Source organism: Oreochromis niloticus, linkage group LG17, assembly GCF_001858045.2.
Source record: "Oreochromis niloticus isolate F11D_XX linkage group LG17, O_niloticus_UMD_NMBU, whole genome shotgun sequence".
NCBI lineage: Eukaryota > Metazoa > Chordata > Actinopteri > Cichliformes > Cichlidae > Oreochromis > Oreochromis niloticus.
The window spans coordinates 28185599-28201770 of NC_031981.2; the positions used below are offsets into that span (position 1 = coordinate 28185599).

The 16172-nt window shown below is 38.2% G+C and overlaps 1 protein-coding gene across 1 annotated transcript; it reads right to left on the bottom strand.

The window, feature by feature from the left end:
• Nucleotides 1-5414: 5414 nt before the first annotated feature.
• Nucleotides 5415-6986, bottom strand: rgs16 (regulator of G protein signaling 16). Its single transcript, XM_003453527.5, has 5 exons — nucleotides 6831-6986; nucleotides 6513-6596; nucleotides 6341-6402; nucleotides 6019-6185; nucleotides 5415-5923 (listed from the first exon to the last, which is right to left on the bottom strand). The coding sequence occupies exons 1-5, from the start codon at nucleotides 6872-6874 to the stop codon at nucleotides 5708-5710; spliced, it is 573 nt and encodes a 190-aa protein (XP_003453575.1). The 5' UTR covers nucleotides 6875-6986; the 3' UTR covers nucleotides 5415-5707.
• Between the last annotated feature and the right edge of the window lie 9186 nt (nucleotides 6987-16172).

The following is a 16172-nucleotide window of genomic DNA, read 5'->3' on the forward strand; positions in this document are numbered from 1 at the left end:
ATCATCTATATGAGTCACAAAAACAGCTGTAGCGAGGTGTGGGTGGGGGGTTGAAATTCCTGAGGAAGGGATGAAAAGACTTTAAGGCAGAAATGGAAGAGAAGGATCAAAACACACAAAATGAAAACTAAAAGCATCCAGTTATCCAAACTGAGCCTTAATTAGGCGAGCAAAGGGGCATGAAAGATAACCTCAGACATCCAGGGAACAGAATGCCTGGTAAAACAGCTTTGTTATTCCTCATGTGACTCGGGTTAAGTATCCAGGACTCCCCATCAGAGTTTACACCTGAAGAAGCCTGTCAGATGTGAGGTCAAATATCTTTATGAACCAAAAAAAAGTCCACCTGCCTCAAGCGCTGAAGACTACCATGACCTGGATGACTGAGAGCCTACACAGACAAGAAATTTGCCCATTTCACTTTTTTATTGCATATAAATGTAATAATTCCCTGCTACAAATTTGCAGAATGCAAACAGTTAATTACAACCCACAATTTTTGCATTTTCATAGTGAAATGTACACATAATAGAATTTCAAATATAGTACATTATTAAACCTTTTAGTGCAGCTAGTAAATGATGTAATTACAAGATGAAACCACTAGATGACAGTCTAGTTTCACATTTACACCACTGGGCCAATTTGTTTTACAATTCTATTACACCAAGAAGTATAATTTATAACAAGAAATGCTACAAGCTACTGCTGTATGAAAAAAAAGTCAGATTTTGTCACAATAAAAAAAGCAGTTCAATAATTTAAAAGAAATAGTTTATCATCACTACATTGTCACCATTTCTAATTGTGACATAAAAGAGAAAAGAAGCTAGAGGTCAGTTTTGTGTCAGCATTTTTCTTTTGGTGCACAATGAATGCTTTTTTATGGTCACAAACAATTAAACAATCTACATTTGTGCTTTTTCTTTGCAGTCTTTTTGCTATTTATACTGTGAGTGCTTTGTCCGAGAACACTTTTTAACCTTATACAGCAAGTGCTTGAATTACATTTCAATATTAATTAGGCAGTTAATCAGACTAAGCTAAACTGGCTGAAACTGGCAGAGGCCTAGCGCTCTGTTTCCCTGTCAAGAAAAACATTTCCTCCCACGAGGATTGTGGCCGCATGGGGTTTAAGCCATCCACATTCCAAATCATGTATTTCCAATGAACTGGGTGGTGGCAGAAAAATTAGAAGGAAATCTTGTAGATAAAAGTCCTGCAATGTAGTGACCCATCTATGCTGGAAAAGCACCAACACTTTCCCACAACTTGCAGTTAAATACCTGTTACTGTAACTGAGTGGGGTGAAAATTAGTTTAGCAAATGATGACCAATTTCAGTGTGATTTACTTACTGTGATTTACTGTTTATGACTTTTTTTCCAAATGAGACACTGACAATGATGAATCATGTTGTCTGTTTCCAGAGAACATTCAGGCAACATTTCCTGTTGTTTGCCTGGCAGCTCTCACTAAAATTAACCATTGTTGACCAACTTTTACTATACAGTACAAAAAAGGGGATCAATGAACATTCTTTCTACATCTATTTGTATTCTTGGATGATAGTGTAGTTTTCAGCTCAATTTGTTTTTTATAACAAAAGATTTTTTATTTAACTCACGTATAATAAAATAGAAGTACCTATTACTCATAATAAGACTAGAAAACAATAAATCCATCCTGAACTAGGGGCACTTAAAAAGTAGGAAAGGACAGCCCCCCCCCAAAAAAAAAAGATAGCACTGTGAGGCTAAGCTGGCTAAGCTAAAAATGGTCATCTGGTGCCCCCACAGTCTCTAAAACACTAACGAAAAAGTCCAACTGAAAAGTTGATCCCCCTTGAGTTTCACTCCATACCCACCTTTTAGGAGCTGGCAGTTGACCTTTTTTGGACAAGACATTTGAGAGATAAATTGTAAGCTAACGCTAGCTGATAACTTAACTACAGCCATAAGATGTAGGTCCAATGTACAGTCACACAAATCTAGAAATTTTTGCTATGTAACAGTCTAGCTGAAACACGAGAATGTCACTCACCAAAACCTGATCACAAACATGACAGAAAGGTCCAGTTCCTATACTGGGAACACTTATCAAACACATCTTGACTGTAGTCCAAAATAGTGTTTTGTGCAGTTCCTCATGTGTTGGCCACTTGAGGAACTGCAGTTTTTTCCATTCAAACTGGCTTTTTTTTTTATTTTTGTAGGTTGTCCATGTGCTGAATCTCACAAACGAGAGAGCTAACCAATCTTAATATGAGGCTACTTTGTTTTGTGAGCTTTTTTTGTTCCTGGGTCTGTTCGATGTTAAAGTAAATGTTTTGTCTAAGAGCAGAGTGTTTAAAGCAGTGCGAAGTCTGAAAAAGTAATTGCTTCCTAAACTGCTTTTGCCATCCTGCAAGATGTTTACGTTATCTAGCAATGAGTTACTTTACTTACTTTCCTTACTGTACTTTGTATAATTGGTTTTATTCAGCCACAGTGGAGAGTTTTTGAACATCAATGACCTGCTTAAGAACTTGCAAAAGTATCTCAATCAGATTTAAGGTTTATCTAATTATGGACTTTGACTAGGTCTGTCAAAAACATTTGTTTTGGGGTGTTTTAGCCATTCAGAGACAGTCTTGCTGGTGTGTTTTGATCATTCATCAATCTTTGTACGTAACCCAAGTGTGCTTGAGCTTCAGGTTACCAACTGATGGGCGGACATTCTCCTTCAAGATTTTCTGGTAAAGAACAGAATTCATAGTTCCATCAATTACAGCAAGTCATTCAGTTCCTGAAGCAGCAAAGCAGCCCCAGATCATCACACTACCACCACAATGTTTGACTGTTGGTGTGGCATCCTTTTTATGAAATCTTGTGTTAATTTTACAGTAGACGTAATGGGACTCAAAACTTCCAAAAAAGCTCAGCTTTTGTCTTGTCAGTTCACAGAACCAAAGTCTTGGAAATCATCAGAATGTGAGACGAGGCTTTGTGTTCCTTTTGGTCAGCAGTGGCTTTCACCTTGGAACTCTCCCATGGATGGCTTTTTTACCCAGTCTCTTTCTTGTGGTGGATTCATGAACACTGGACATAACTGAGGCAAGTAAGGGCTGAGGGTCTTTGGAAGTTGCGCTGAGTTTTTTTGTGATCTCCAGATGATCCAGTCTTGGAATAACTCTGGTAGGCTTGCCACTCATAGGAAGGTTCTCCTCTTTCCCCCGTTGGTGAATAATGACTTTCCTTGTTGTTCACTGGAATCTCAGAGCCTCAGAAATAGCTTTGTAACTTTTTCTTGACTGATAAAGACATTTTGTTTCCCATTTTTTACTTTAGATCATGGCATGTTATGTTGCTTTTTGAGATATTTTAGCCTACTTCACAACTGATTTCTTGACTCAACAGGTCTGGCAGTAATCAGGCCTGAGTAAGGCTAGTGAACTGAACTCAGCTGAACTTGCCAAAAAATCTGGGCAGTCACAGATCATTCACGATTTAACAAGGCGTTAGCAAGATAAGGCCAGATAAGTTTGGATATCTTTTTCCTTAATAAAACAAGATCAGCGTATTAAAATTGTGTTTGTATTTACATGCTTAATCTTTTACAAAATATTACCGAATGATCTGAAACACACGTTTGACAAATGTGCATAAAACTAAGCAATCAGGAAACAACAATTGTTTCTCTATAATATTAGCATAATTCCCCATAACTTCTAACCAAAGATTAAAACCAATGTCCATCTTTGCTTTCAAAGAATCTTATTTGATTATAAGCATAATCAAATAAGCTTATACATCAACCAGTTGTTGTTTCAGACAGTTTTTTCCAATAATATCAATAAAAGCTCTATGTAGCCTAAAAAGATAAGCTTGTTAATGATGCAGAGGTAATTTGATTACTTTGAATCCTGCTAGTGAAGGTCCATCACATCTTTTATAATAAAATAAAATGGAATAAATGGGTTTCTAAAACACTTTGGTTTTAAGTGTGCCATATAAATAAAACGTACTTCCTTTCTTACTAATATGTATATCCATAAATAATGATGATGTTAATAGATAATGTTGTTTTCGGGCATTTTCAAGTAAGGCCATTAGTTCAAGCTTATTTCTGCCTTGATAACTGAAGATATACTTCTGCATGTCCACTGCACTGTTCGCAACATGCCAAAACGTCCAAACCCCCTAACCAGTTTTACAGATGGTCATTGCTATGCTTAGAGCTAGATAGAAATGTCAAAGGATTACTATGGAGAAGGGGGCGGCATTATGCTATATTCATATGGATCGGGTCTGTGGACCAGCTGTTGTCCACCTAATAATGGCTCCACTCTGCACTGATGACATATGAATACACAAACTAGACATTCAGCCACATTTTGTACAGTGCACCGTACCAAAGCAATCATAACGACAGTATTTATCATTTTAATGAGAACAAATTATATAACCACCATCATAACCAGAGTCATTATTACCTAACTACTGCAGACTCTGGATGGCATTGCAGTTCTTTTTCCTGCGGTTTCTGTTTATTTGGTTAACAGGCAGCAGTGGTTGCGCTCTAAACTGGTAGCAGCTTCGCTGTCATTTATTTCCTGATGTTGATGTTGGGTGCAAACAGTGTCTATGGTAATAATAAACTTTTACAGCTCTTGCTGTTGCGTTAATGCTGTCATCATCTCTCGAGCTTCCTATTTGCTAGAAAGCTCCTTCCCGTTTACACACTATGGGACAAAAGCTAGAAGCAGGGGGGTGCTGTCATTGTCTGAGTTCTTTATGATGCATTTTAGAGCAGAGCAGTTTCCTAGGTGAATAACAGTTGTGCACAACATTAGCTGCAGACTTCGTCATGACAGAGGGTAAATATATCATTGTTACCTCTACAGCAGATAATATGAATGATTAAACATCCATACTCTGGGTATTTGCACAACTACGAGCAAACTCTGCCTGACCACATATTGACATTTGATGATTCGTCTATGTCACTAGACTAAATAAGACACTTAAGGTACCCATCAGCTTTTACAATGGGTGATTTTTTTTCCATCGTGCTGTTGTGTAGCAAATATAATTTGAATATAAATAATCTTATAGAAGTAATTTTAAACCATGATTTTGTTCAGTAAGGAAAACACATTTAAGAAATAGTCACGCTTTTTCAAATAATTTAATTTATTTGGTATGTAGAAAAAAACAGTCATATAAATATTATAGTATAAATTAAACTGCACATTATTTTCCATATTTGATTTAAAATGCAATATATACATACAGGTAAATACATAAAAATCATAAAGGACCACACATGCCCATACAAATATACAGTGAACAAGTTTGACAGACATTGCACGTCACAACTGCAAAAGTTTGCCTAATGGCTAAGAAAAGTGCATTTTCCAAATGTGCTGCCCTCTTGCTTGATTGTCACTCAGTTTGTTTAGTAGAACTCTTTGTTTACTTTGCTTTCCCAACTCTAGCTGTATCGACAGCAGTCCATTTTCAGCCACCAGCCTTCAGCTTTCCTCCATTTTCAAAGAGATGGCTACTACACTATAGGCCCATCCACAGCTGCTCTCATGTAGCACTCTGCATCTGTACCAGTATTAGCACACGCTTCACGATGAAGCACCTTGTGCCAGACTTCCCTTGCATTCTCAAATCTTAAGGCGATCGCTAACAAATCCCTTTTAGGCTCATCGACAGATTTCAAGCCTTCTTCTCCTGTTGGGGCAGATTTCTGGCCTTGGTGCTCGGCTTGGCTTGGCACACCAGATGTCTGTAGGCTGGAGAGCGGAGAAAGCGTGGATAGCAGTCTTTGGCCATGAGCATGTAGATCTTGTGCTGGGCCATGTCGAAACAAGAATGTGTGGGGGCCAGCATGTTGGCTTTGGTGATGTCACGGGTTTCGTGGTCAATATTAATCTACAAAAAAAGGACACAAGATATTAGGTTGAGTTTCTTTTTGACCACTTTGAGAGTTATGGCTACGTCTTCTATGAGATTTGACATTTACTTACCTCCCGGGGAGCTTCGCTGCCGATGAATTCATCATAGATCTTTTTAGCCTTAGTAGCTAGCTTGGCAGGACACTTGATATTTTTGTATTCCTCACAGGCAAAGTAGAACGCAATGTTCTCCTCACTGAACTCAGACATAAGGAAGGCTGTGAAGGCATACAGTCCATCTGCAGAAATAGAGGAAATGTGATTACTCATTGCACATAATGGACCCAGAGTGGATGAATGTGTATGTGTGTGCATCCATACAGGCATTTGAATGCACTTCTTTTCATGAAAATCCCACAAAACAACAAAAGAAAGAAACTAAGGCTTTACTTACATTTGCTGGAAAGAAGTTTTTCAAAGGACTCTTTCCACCTAAGGCATTCCTCCAGGGTTGGCCTGAAAACAAATGAAGCATTAGATCCAATTAGATTTACACTGGAATTTTATCAAACACACAATGGCAATAAATGCACCCTGCAGTATTATACTGTATATGTGAGCCTTACTTATTTTTCCCTATTTTGCAACAGGATAGATTCCAGTTGGCGATCTGCAAAACACTTCCCAGCCTTGCCTTCAGCTCCTTGGCCCTAAGAGAAACAGAAAACAGGTTATTTACATTTTTGACCAAGGCCTTGATGGCATACCTATTGACAAGCCGTTACTTGGTGAAAAAGTCTAGATTTTGCATAACCTAAAACTTACATTGTATTTTAGCTTCCCAGATGCTCACATGCAGATGTACAGTGATAAAGAAAAAGAGCTGTCCTCTACCATCTAATCCAAATCCCCAAACATCAGTGTTTGCAAGAAGATTAATGTACCTTTCCAAGCAGCAGGTAGGCAGTGATGCTAGTCCTTTACACATAGCAGCAGGTTGGAGCTGGTGGGGGTGGTGTTTCGGTTTTGTGGTGCTCAAATATCCGTTCAGTAAAGCTCAGTATGGAGCGAGATTGTCTGTATCTGAAGAGAGTGAGTACAGAGGCTTTATAGTTCAACCGCCCCTGCCTGTGATGTGTCATCAGCCACCTCAGCCAATCACAAAGAGGGAGAGAGTGAGGGAGAGAGAGAGAGAGAGAATATATGCGAGGACAAGGCTGGGAAATTACTGTCAGAAGATAAATGGTACAGATATTCTCCACTTTGTTGTTCTTGCATTTCCCTTAACCAGCCACAACCAAAACAAACCACTCTGCCTCTTCCATGAACAACCCCAAAACAAAACAAAACAAAACAAAAAACCATCAGTCTTCAAGTAGAAAAAACACATCTGGTGTTTATATGTGAGCTCATGGATTTATTTAGTGCTAAGAGTGCTTGTGAAATTAGTTTTTATTAACAGCCTTTAAAATAGTCTTGGGCAAGGGAACATACATTTTAACATGACAATTCATATAATACAACAGGCTTCAAGGTCAAATGGAAAAAGCTTTTTGTTTCTGTGGGTCTCTCATAGGTCTTATCACATCCTCGCAAGCTGTGGCTCTTCCCTAAAACGTGTCATATCAAGTCATTAGGACAGCTTGCCACTGAGATAACTCAGTGGCAAGCTGTCATTCATGTGAGTTTGTTCTACAAAGACTAAAAAACAGAACAGAAAAAGAAAAACAAATGCAAAGAAAAACAACACACTAAGAAACCGTATACCCACACTAAACATATCCAATTTCAGTGAAAGCTGAATCCTAGCAGGAAATCACTTATAAGCAGAAGATTAAAAAATAAATAAATAAATACTAATAATCAAATCTGATCACTTCATACTGCATATAATCTTGATATACAGCAGTGTTGGTACCTAGTACCTAACTCTAGACTAAACATCAAGTCCACTGTATAACAGACTTTGAAATAAGATAGGTTGCTAAATGCAATAATAATAATAATAATAATAATAATAATAATAATAATGATAATAATAATAATAATAATAATAATAAGCACAGGTGACTGCCAGCATCACAGAAACTCTTTTGCACATCACTGGGTTTAATTTGACAAAATTTTAAAAGGACAAATTTTGAACATTTTATTGTGTTGTCAAATTGCTTCTCGACACCTCCTTTGGTTTTTTCCCCTGATTCAATGCCCTCTAGGCGCAAACACAGTCACACTTTACACTCTTTATGAGGCAGATAAAGGTGTTCATTCCAGGGCATTATGGGAAGGAAATGTGATATTCACTCTGTTTAATTATATTTTCCTGAAAGCAGGGTGGATGTACTGCCAACTGCAGGACACAATAAAGCTGAAGCTAGACCGTTTCCCATATGGCAAGCTGGGAGTTGCTTATCTGGGATTTGTTTGTCATATTCGCATTACAGTAAAAAAAAAAAGAAGGGACAGGCACATAACTGGTGTTGTAACTAGAACCAATAGAACAAATATTAGAATCGGGGTTTCCTCCTGACAGTTGGAACTTTGTATTGCGCTGCTTATGTAAGGTTACAGCCATGGGCGTTTCAAGGAACTGAGTACCCACAAGGGCAGTGTGATAAATGCAATAGCCTCTGCTGGTAATATCCCTCCCCTCTAGAATTAAAAATCACATTGTGGTGATTGTCACTTGTGAATTCCTAGGAAACAGCTAGATTCACCATAACAGTATTTTAAACCACTTCAAATAAAAGCCATTATACAAAGAAGGATATTCAGCGTCCAAGTTTTTTTTTTTTTTTTTGCTGTTTATCAAGGAATCACATATCAGCCTGGAATCTTATTAGACCTATTAAGCTGTTACATGCTTAGAATGAACTGATAAATTAAGGTACAGCATCAAGACATGACATACATGAGGTTAACCTGACAACTAATTAATAAGTCTACAATTCCTTCTCTGAACAACACCAACTATTAATTCATTTGACTTTTTTTGAAACAGCTAATAACTGTATTTATTAGCAAAACTTGCTTAAATGGATGTACAAGCAGTAGAGTGATACGTAGCTATGAACTACTGAACATCAGCAGGACTATACATTGATCACTCTGTTCAGGACAAACACATGGGACCTGTGCAGTTGTCCTGTGATGCCTGGCACTGGGTTTGAACCTTTGTGCCCAGTGCGATAGGTCCTGGGGGGAGTCTGCTGGCTGCCTCAGTGACTTGGGCTCTTTGTTGTGCTCCTAAACAATGGAGTAGCGTACACTGCCGGCTGAGGGGCAGCCACTGCCATTGGGGAGTGGTGTTGCCATATGTGGGTGTGCTTGGTCTTTGACAACTTTTAGGCAGGTGGTACATGTCAAAAATGTATGTACATAAATGCCAGGAACCATGGTTTCCCAGCTGGGAGCTTTATACAAAACCAATTTGTATTTTTTTATTTAAAGCGACCTTTTGGTCTTACATGAATGATGACTCTCAGATGCAAATGCGTAATGCGGCTCAGCGATTGAAAATCGCCTGTCAACAATAATCTGCATTTTCTTAACTTTAAATTATGCTCCTTTTCTAACAGTAAGGCAGTGCTTTCAGCTGATAGCTGATATCTGGATAAGCACTATCTGGACTGTCTGTTTGGCACAATACAAATGACCCATAAGACATTTTAGTCCAAGACTATCCCTAAAAAGGAAGTAGTGCAAACCGCACTGCCTTTGATACAAACACATTTTAGCAGAAACATTCACAGTGTGGCAGGGCCAGGCAGCGCTGATTAGGTTAAGTCAGCTGATACAGAGGGGACTCATTTTGCTGGGGAGGATTTAACTGCGCCATTTGGTGCCATCAAAGAACAAAGGTTTGCCTGAGAAGCCTGGGGGAACCCGGCTACCCACTCACCTACTCATACAGTCACGGTGATGTCAGCACAGCTCTTATCAATCCTGGTGACAAAGCCGGAAATGAGACAATGTAAGAGACGGTGTGAAAAATGACTATGACTGACCAAAGGGCATTTCTGGAAGTTGGGTAGTCACTGTCCTTGGAGCTGGGTGATGCTAGTACTTGATACTGAAAATCATTCTGACTATAAAAGGTTTCTAGCTGATTGTGATGACCATTTCACAGCTGTCCTAGCCAGACAAGGATTTAACTACTATGTGCTTCTACGGATGACAAAAAAGCAAGAAAGTGCTTCAATGTTTTGGCATTGAAATGGCTATAATTCAGGTCAGGAGAATCATATTCACCATAACGTGTTCATGTTTCATAACAATAGTTTCCAGTGTTACAAATAAAGCACAGATGTGATGCTGAGATAAAGCTGCGAGAGAAGGCGTTAACATCTGATTTCCCTGAAACTCTCTTGGTGAATTGAATTTAACCATGAGTTTGGATCATCTGTCAGCTAGTAATGCCCTCGAGCTTCGTTCCATTGTTTCACAACAGCACCACATATTCTTTATAAAGTGCTGGTCATTTTTTCCTGTTGTTAAACTGCTACAGCTCAGACTTCCTGCCAGATGAAAAAAATAAAAATAAAACACTAATGCTCCCAGAATTGAGACTGCACAGACACTTTTCTCAGAAAGCCCCCGGGTGTCTTTACCCAGTAGTCAGACTTAGAAAGAGTGTTAGTTTACAAGTGATTTAAGAGAGTTCTTTGATCGCACAAAAGGTCATTTGATATATCTAGGGGGGGTCTTAAGCTTAATAAAAACACAGGGTAAATGACTGAACATTTCTGCTTGAGCAAGCTCAGAAGAGGTTATGCTGTGTGTGCCATCTGTTGGCTTTGAATTGATTTCAGCTACTATATTATGATATCATGATTTACCTGGTGTATTGAATAACATGCATTTATCATGCTCAATACTAGTATTCAGAATTTTTTCTTTTTTACTTTTCGTGTGCTATTTTATGGCATGTAGTCTTGAGGTATAACTGCCTAGCTCATATCTATTCATTTGGCATTTAAATGGTGTAAAAGTTAGTAGTCAAAATGGACATGATGTGCTATTTATGATTGATGTGCTATTATTTTTACCCGAGGTTCAGTGAGAGGCAAATAGCTGACAGTAAGTCAAATCTTCATTTCAATTAGAGCAGAGCTCTGACATAGGTGGATGCACAATATAGCAACAGACATCTTTTAAACATCTTGCTTCTTTTGCTTTTCCTCACAACAGCACACTCTGCCTCAACACATAAGATAGCCTCGTTACTTTGGAGACAAAATCTTTGTTCAGAACAGAACTTATCATTGGGCTGTGTTATGACAAGAGACAACCAAAGAATTTCAAACATTTTCAAAGTTCATGCCTCTGTCTTCAATCAAAATGAGAAAAATATACAGAGAATTTTTAAAACTTTCATTACAGTCTGGTTTTTGTTTGTTAGGATAAGATTTCTTGAAAGAGTTCTGGATTTGCTACTTTATAGTTGTTACAGCTATTTAGGTAACTTACGATGTAACCGGAAACTCTTTTTAACCTTCCACAAAATCTGACATGAACCTCCCTGAGAAATGGAACTACATGTCAAATAGATGCAGCTCACAGAGACTTGAATGGGACAGGATTAAGAGGGGTTTTTGGTTACATTATAGGTTAGGACAGATTTCCTGCAGAAGTATAGATCAATCTTTAGGGGGTGTCCACACAGGATGTACCACTTGTACCAGGTTTCACTTTGTTGCAAAATGTTGGTGTTACCTGATGTCATATTTAAATCATGTTATTTTGCTTTTAGTTGTTTTGGTCATTAGCGTTCAAGCTGCAAAAAGTGTTTTATTTGTTGGTCGTCACTTGAAGTGACTGAATGTTGTTGAGTTTTTACGTCTCTGGTCACCAAGTTGCTGTGAATTGCGTATGCTCGCTTTTGCTGATAAAATGTGTTTGTTTTTGATTTTCTTAAACACTCTGATGTATACTATGAGCAAAATTAAGACCAGTCTACAGACCAGTCTAAAGATCAGTCTAGTTTCAGCTTCTTGGTCTGTAACCAAGGGGCTAAGGCTACAGTTACTACTGGAACCTGGGGCTGAGAATAGGTTGAGGTTGGGCTGAGAAGGGCAGGAGGACAGACTGAGGGAAAGTGATCTTGGAAGGATCCAGGTATTAGTTATACCACATAATAGAATCACATTGTCTCGGGTATGTTCATGTATGGTTTTTTTTTAATCATTTTAATTTAAATTGCAGACAAAAAATATTTTTAGATTTGGTTGAATAAAAGCATGATCCTGTTCCTCCTTTTGAATCATACTCTGCCCCAAGTCTAACTAGATCTGAAATATTTTACAAGATTTTACTAGATTGTACTGCAAAATTGGCAACTTACCCAGTGTGTACCATGCCTTCCACATTGCATGAGATAGCCTCTTTCTTAAGGAATTGTACCATTTTCTTTGCTGTATACATTTTGATGTTACGATTATGAATTCAACTGATTACATTCAATTTCTCAGGTTTTGAACAGAAAAAAAAATCCTAGTAATTAAAATAATTTATTTAATTATTAATTTCTGAGGTATTTTTTACAGTCAAAAGGCTGAATGAATAATGAATTAATATGTGGTTATAATTTTTTTAAAAGGTTACTCACACTAGAGTAAAAATAGGATAGCAATCTCCTTGTGACTAGAAAAAAATGGTGTTTGCCCAGTAACTGCACTGAATAATTTTGCACTCAGCACCCAATAAGCTGCACAGAGATTGAGAGTGATGCATGCTGAACCCTTTTCAATCTCCAACTATCTTCTAACAATCTCTGTCTGACTCACACTGACCGTCACAAGGGTTTGAAATAACTCTTGTCTAATTCTTGTTGTAGTGTCTTTACCTTTCAGTATAGTAAGCTTTCTTCAAATGTTCAATAAAAACATGTATGCTAATTCATAACGAAGAAAGCTTTGTAATGAAGACTGTCATTTCCAAAACACTGCCCGCCCCGGTCCGCAGCGCTGTTGAAAAGGCTGTGGAAGTCCCTGTATTAAACACGTAGACCTGTGACACAAAAATCACCAAACTCGGACGACCACAGACTGTTTTCCTTCGTGGTGATGAAGGAAAACGCTGGGTTGGCAGGTAAAAGGGCATTTATTCCCTTCAAAGACCTGCAGTTAAAAAAAAAAGCACCCCTCCGACAGCCAAACCCATCTGTTCTCTGATTGGATTGTTACATTTGTGATTGACATGACATTGACCAATCAGATGAAAGGAAGAAAAATAGGGTCAAAATTCGTACTTGTAACTTGCAGGGGTTTTTTGGCTAAGTCCACACACAAATCTTTTTTACACACACACAAATTCTTTTTACATATACAAATCCTGATTTACAAGTACAAAATATTTATGACCACATTTTGAGCCCATATGTTGAGCACCTATGAGGTTTTGATGTTAAATTGCCGTCCTGCAGGAACTACATCTCTATTTGTTAACGACTTTCTAAATTTCAGGTTCAAATATATGAAATCCTGGCTGTACGCAGGATCTCACTTTCTGTGCATGTAGAAGGCAACAGAAATGCAAAGTTTAATCAGTATCACAAACAGATCACATGTAATTGACAACTTGACCCAATTCAGACTGACTTTAGACTAACTGTCATATTGCCGTTTTATTACGGTCTTGATGCTTTGAAGACAGCACGTGACTGTGATACCTGGTCCCCATCTTGGAACCAATGATTTGAAAGGCAACAAGATCAGAAATTGCACAAAGTCATAATAAGTTCAGTCATGACATAAACTCCAACTACAGTTTTCTCTAGTGTGATTGTAGCATAAGAGCTGAGGCTGATGAGCCAGAACATCTATGAGTAAAGGGTAAGGTAGCTCTGGTCACAGGGAACAAAAATGGGAGTAAAGCCAGCTCTGTCTACCCCAGTCAGAAAAAGAAAGCTGTGATTGTATGAGCAGTGTCTGTTGTAGTGAGTGGTGGTGGCAGAGCTGTTTGCTGGAAGTGGGACTGATTGGGGAAGTGGATGCAGCTGGCGAGACTGTGCTCAGGTTGTGGTGCACCTGTCTCCACTCCTGCCATCAGGCACACACCAAAGCACAAGAAGGGGCAAAGAGAGAGGCTACAGGCATACTACATGTTACTTTTGGGATTAATTAAATTAGAATGATACATTAAGTGTATATTGTCTGCACATATATTATTCTGCTTGCTCCAATTACAAAATGTCTCCATGCATGCATGTGTTAGAAATAAATACAATTCATATTTATTGTGTCAAATCAGAATACTGAATACCGGCCAGGACCACAGGGCAGTCCTGATAAACCAGAACTGACATTTACCTTCATGAGTGAGTTTTAAATCAAAGGTCGTATCTCACCTCTAGCTTGTTCAATCGTGTCTGGGTCAGAAATGTACCTGGGGCTAATCTAGGACACTTAAGTTGCCGGGCCTCACTTTACCTCTGCAAACAGCCCTGTCCATATTACTTGCGGGTCTGTTTACCTCGTGTAACCTAAAATTGCAAGTCATTTAACATCAAAGTCTATCCATCTCAAGCCTAGTGAAGATCTTTTGGTTTCATTCAGCCTCATATGTCGAGGACCAAAAGCTCATCTTAGACTCAGCATGCTCTTCTCACAGTTCACTTCTGCGTAGGTTTTTGTTGTTGTGATGAAAAGACCGCATTGAGATCATCACATCTACATGAGCTGCTGCAATGCTGCCTTCACAATTACCATTGCCAAGGAGAAAATGAAAAATGACACTGTGGTCCAAATTCACCTACTAAAAACATGACCAGCAGGCAATAATATCTGGTTATTTCATAGGGAATTATACTCTGATGGAAATTCTTATAAGAAATCTTTTCTTCTTTTCTTCACTAAGAGCTTCCATTAGCATAAAAAGTAGGTCAAGGAGCTAAAGAGATTCTTCTTATTCTTCTAATTAGGTTCACAGAGAGGCATACCCAAACTTGTCATCGTTTGATATAATTACGTGTTCAGGTTTAATTTTTCCACTTGAACAAAAGGCAGCTGAAAATGTCGAAGGCACACCTGTGTTCTCGTCCATGGATCTGCACATAACATGTTGTGAAATTCACCTACTTTTACTATTATTATCAGATGATGTTACTTACCACGTGTACAGCATCTGGACCTTGCATGACACCTACTTGCTAACAATGGAGGCCTTTCAAGTGTCACGCTGTAATAATTCCCACCATCTGGTAATTAACTGTGAATATTTTTAGAAAAAATGTTTTAGGGTGTGAAATTTAACTCTGTATTGACAAAAGAGCCCATAAAAATACAGATATAATATTAAAAATTAATTCATTATTGTTTTGTGCAGTTGAATATTGTACCAATACACATGACAAAAAAAATCCTTCAGCACAGCTAGGCTTGCCTCTCAGCATACTGTTTGGGGACCACTGGTCTGGAGTTTGTGACTTTGGTGGTAATGTCACTGTCATCTTACAGCTAGCTATGGTTTGGAGACTCGGTTGGATATTCTAGGTCCTCTACATTGTTTCGGAGTCATTGCTGTCCATGCTAGCAAAGTTGCTGTTGCAGTTGATGGATACCATGGCAGTTGATATATGTCTTGTATCCTCTACGAAGCGTAGCATAAATTTATAAAAGTGGTTGCCATGGGTGGTTTTCATTCTAATAATCTGGATTGCTCTGTTGTTCCCACATGAAGCCTTAACCAAGGGTTAAATGGGCTTTGCTCTGTGGTGCTGATCGTAAATCACTTTAGCTGCAGAGTAAACACATTGAACAACTGATGACACTTCAAACTAACTGAACAAGTTGTCTGATGTGTAAGCTTCCAGTGTACTCCCTGGCCATAGATGTTTGTGTCAGTGTATAGCCAAAAGTGAATCATTGTGTTGCTCCAGAATGACTTTACACCCGAGCAGCTGATGAATTCATAGCAGAAGCAATCATTTTTCAAATAACATTATTTAGGACAGTCCATGTTAATGAACATACATGTAAAAAAATTACATGAATGTAAACATACCAGATTATAGCCAAGGGCTAATTTCCATCTGTTGTCCATAAAACATAAAAAATAGACATAATAATTCATAAAAAAAATCATAATTCATTCATAATAAAAACTCCATCACCAAACTCACACATCCAGACCATTCTATTCCCAAATAAAACATTAAAACTATACAACTTATACATGATCAAACACTAACCAGTTTTAACCTGTGCCTTAAACAAGTTGAATGTAGCCTATCTGGTTGTTTGTGTTCATGGGCAGTTTGTGTTGAAGACAAGGTCAGATAGAAACTC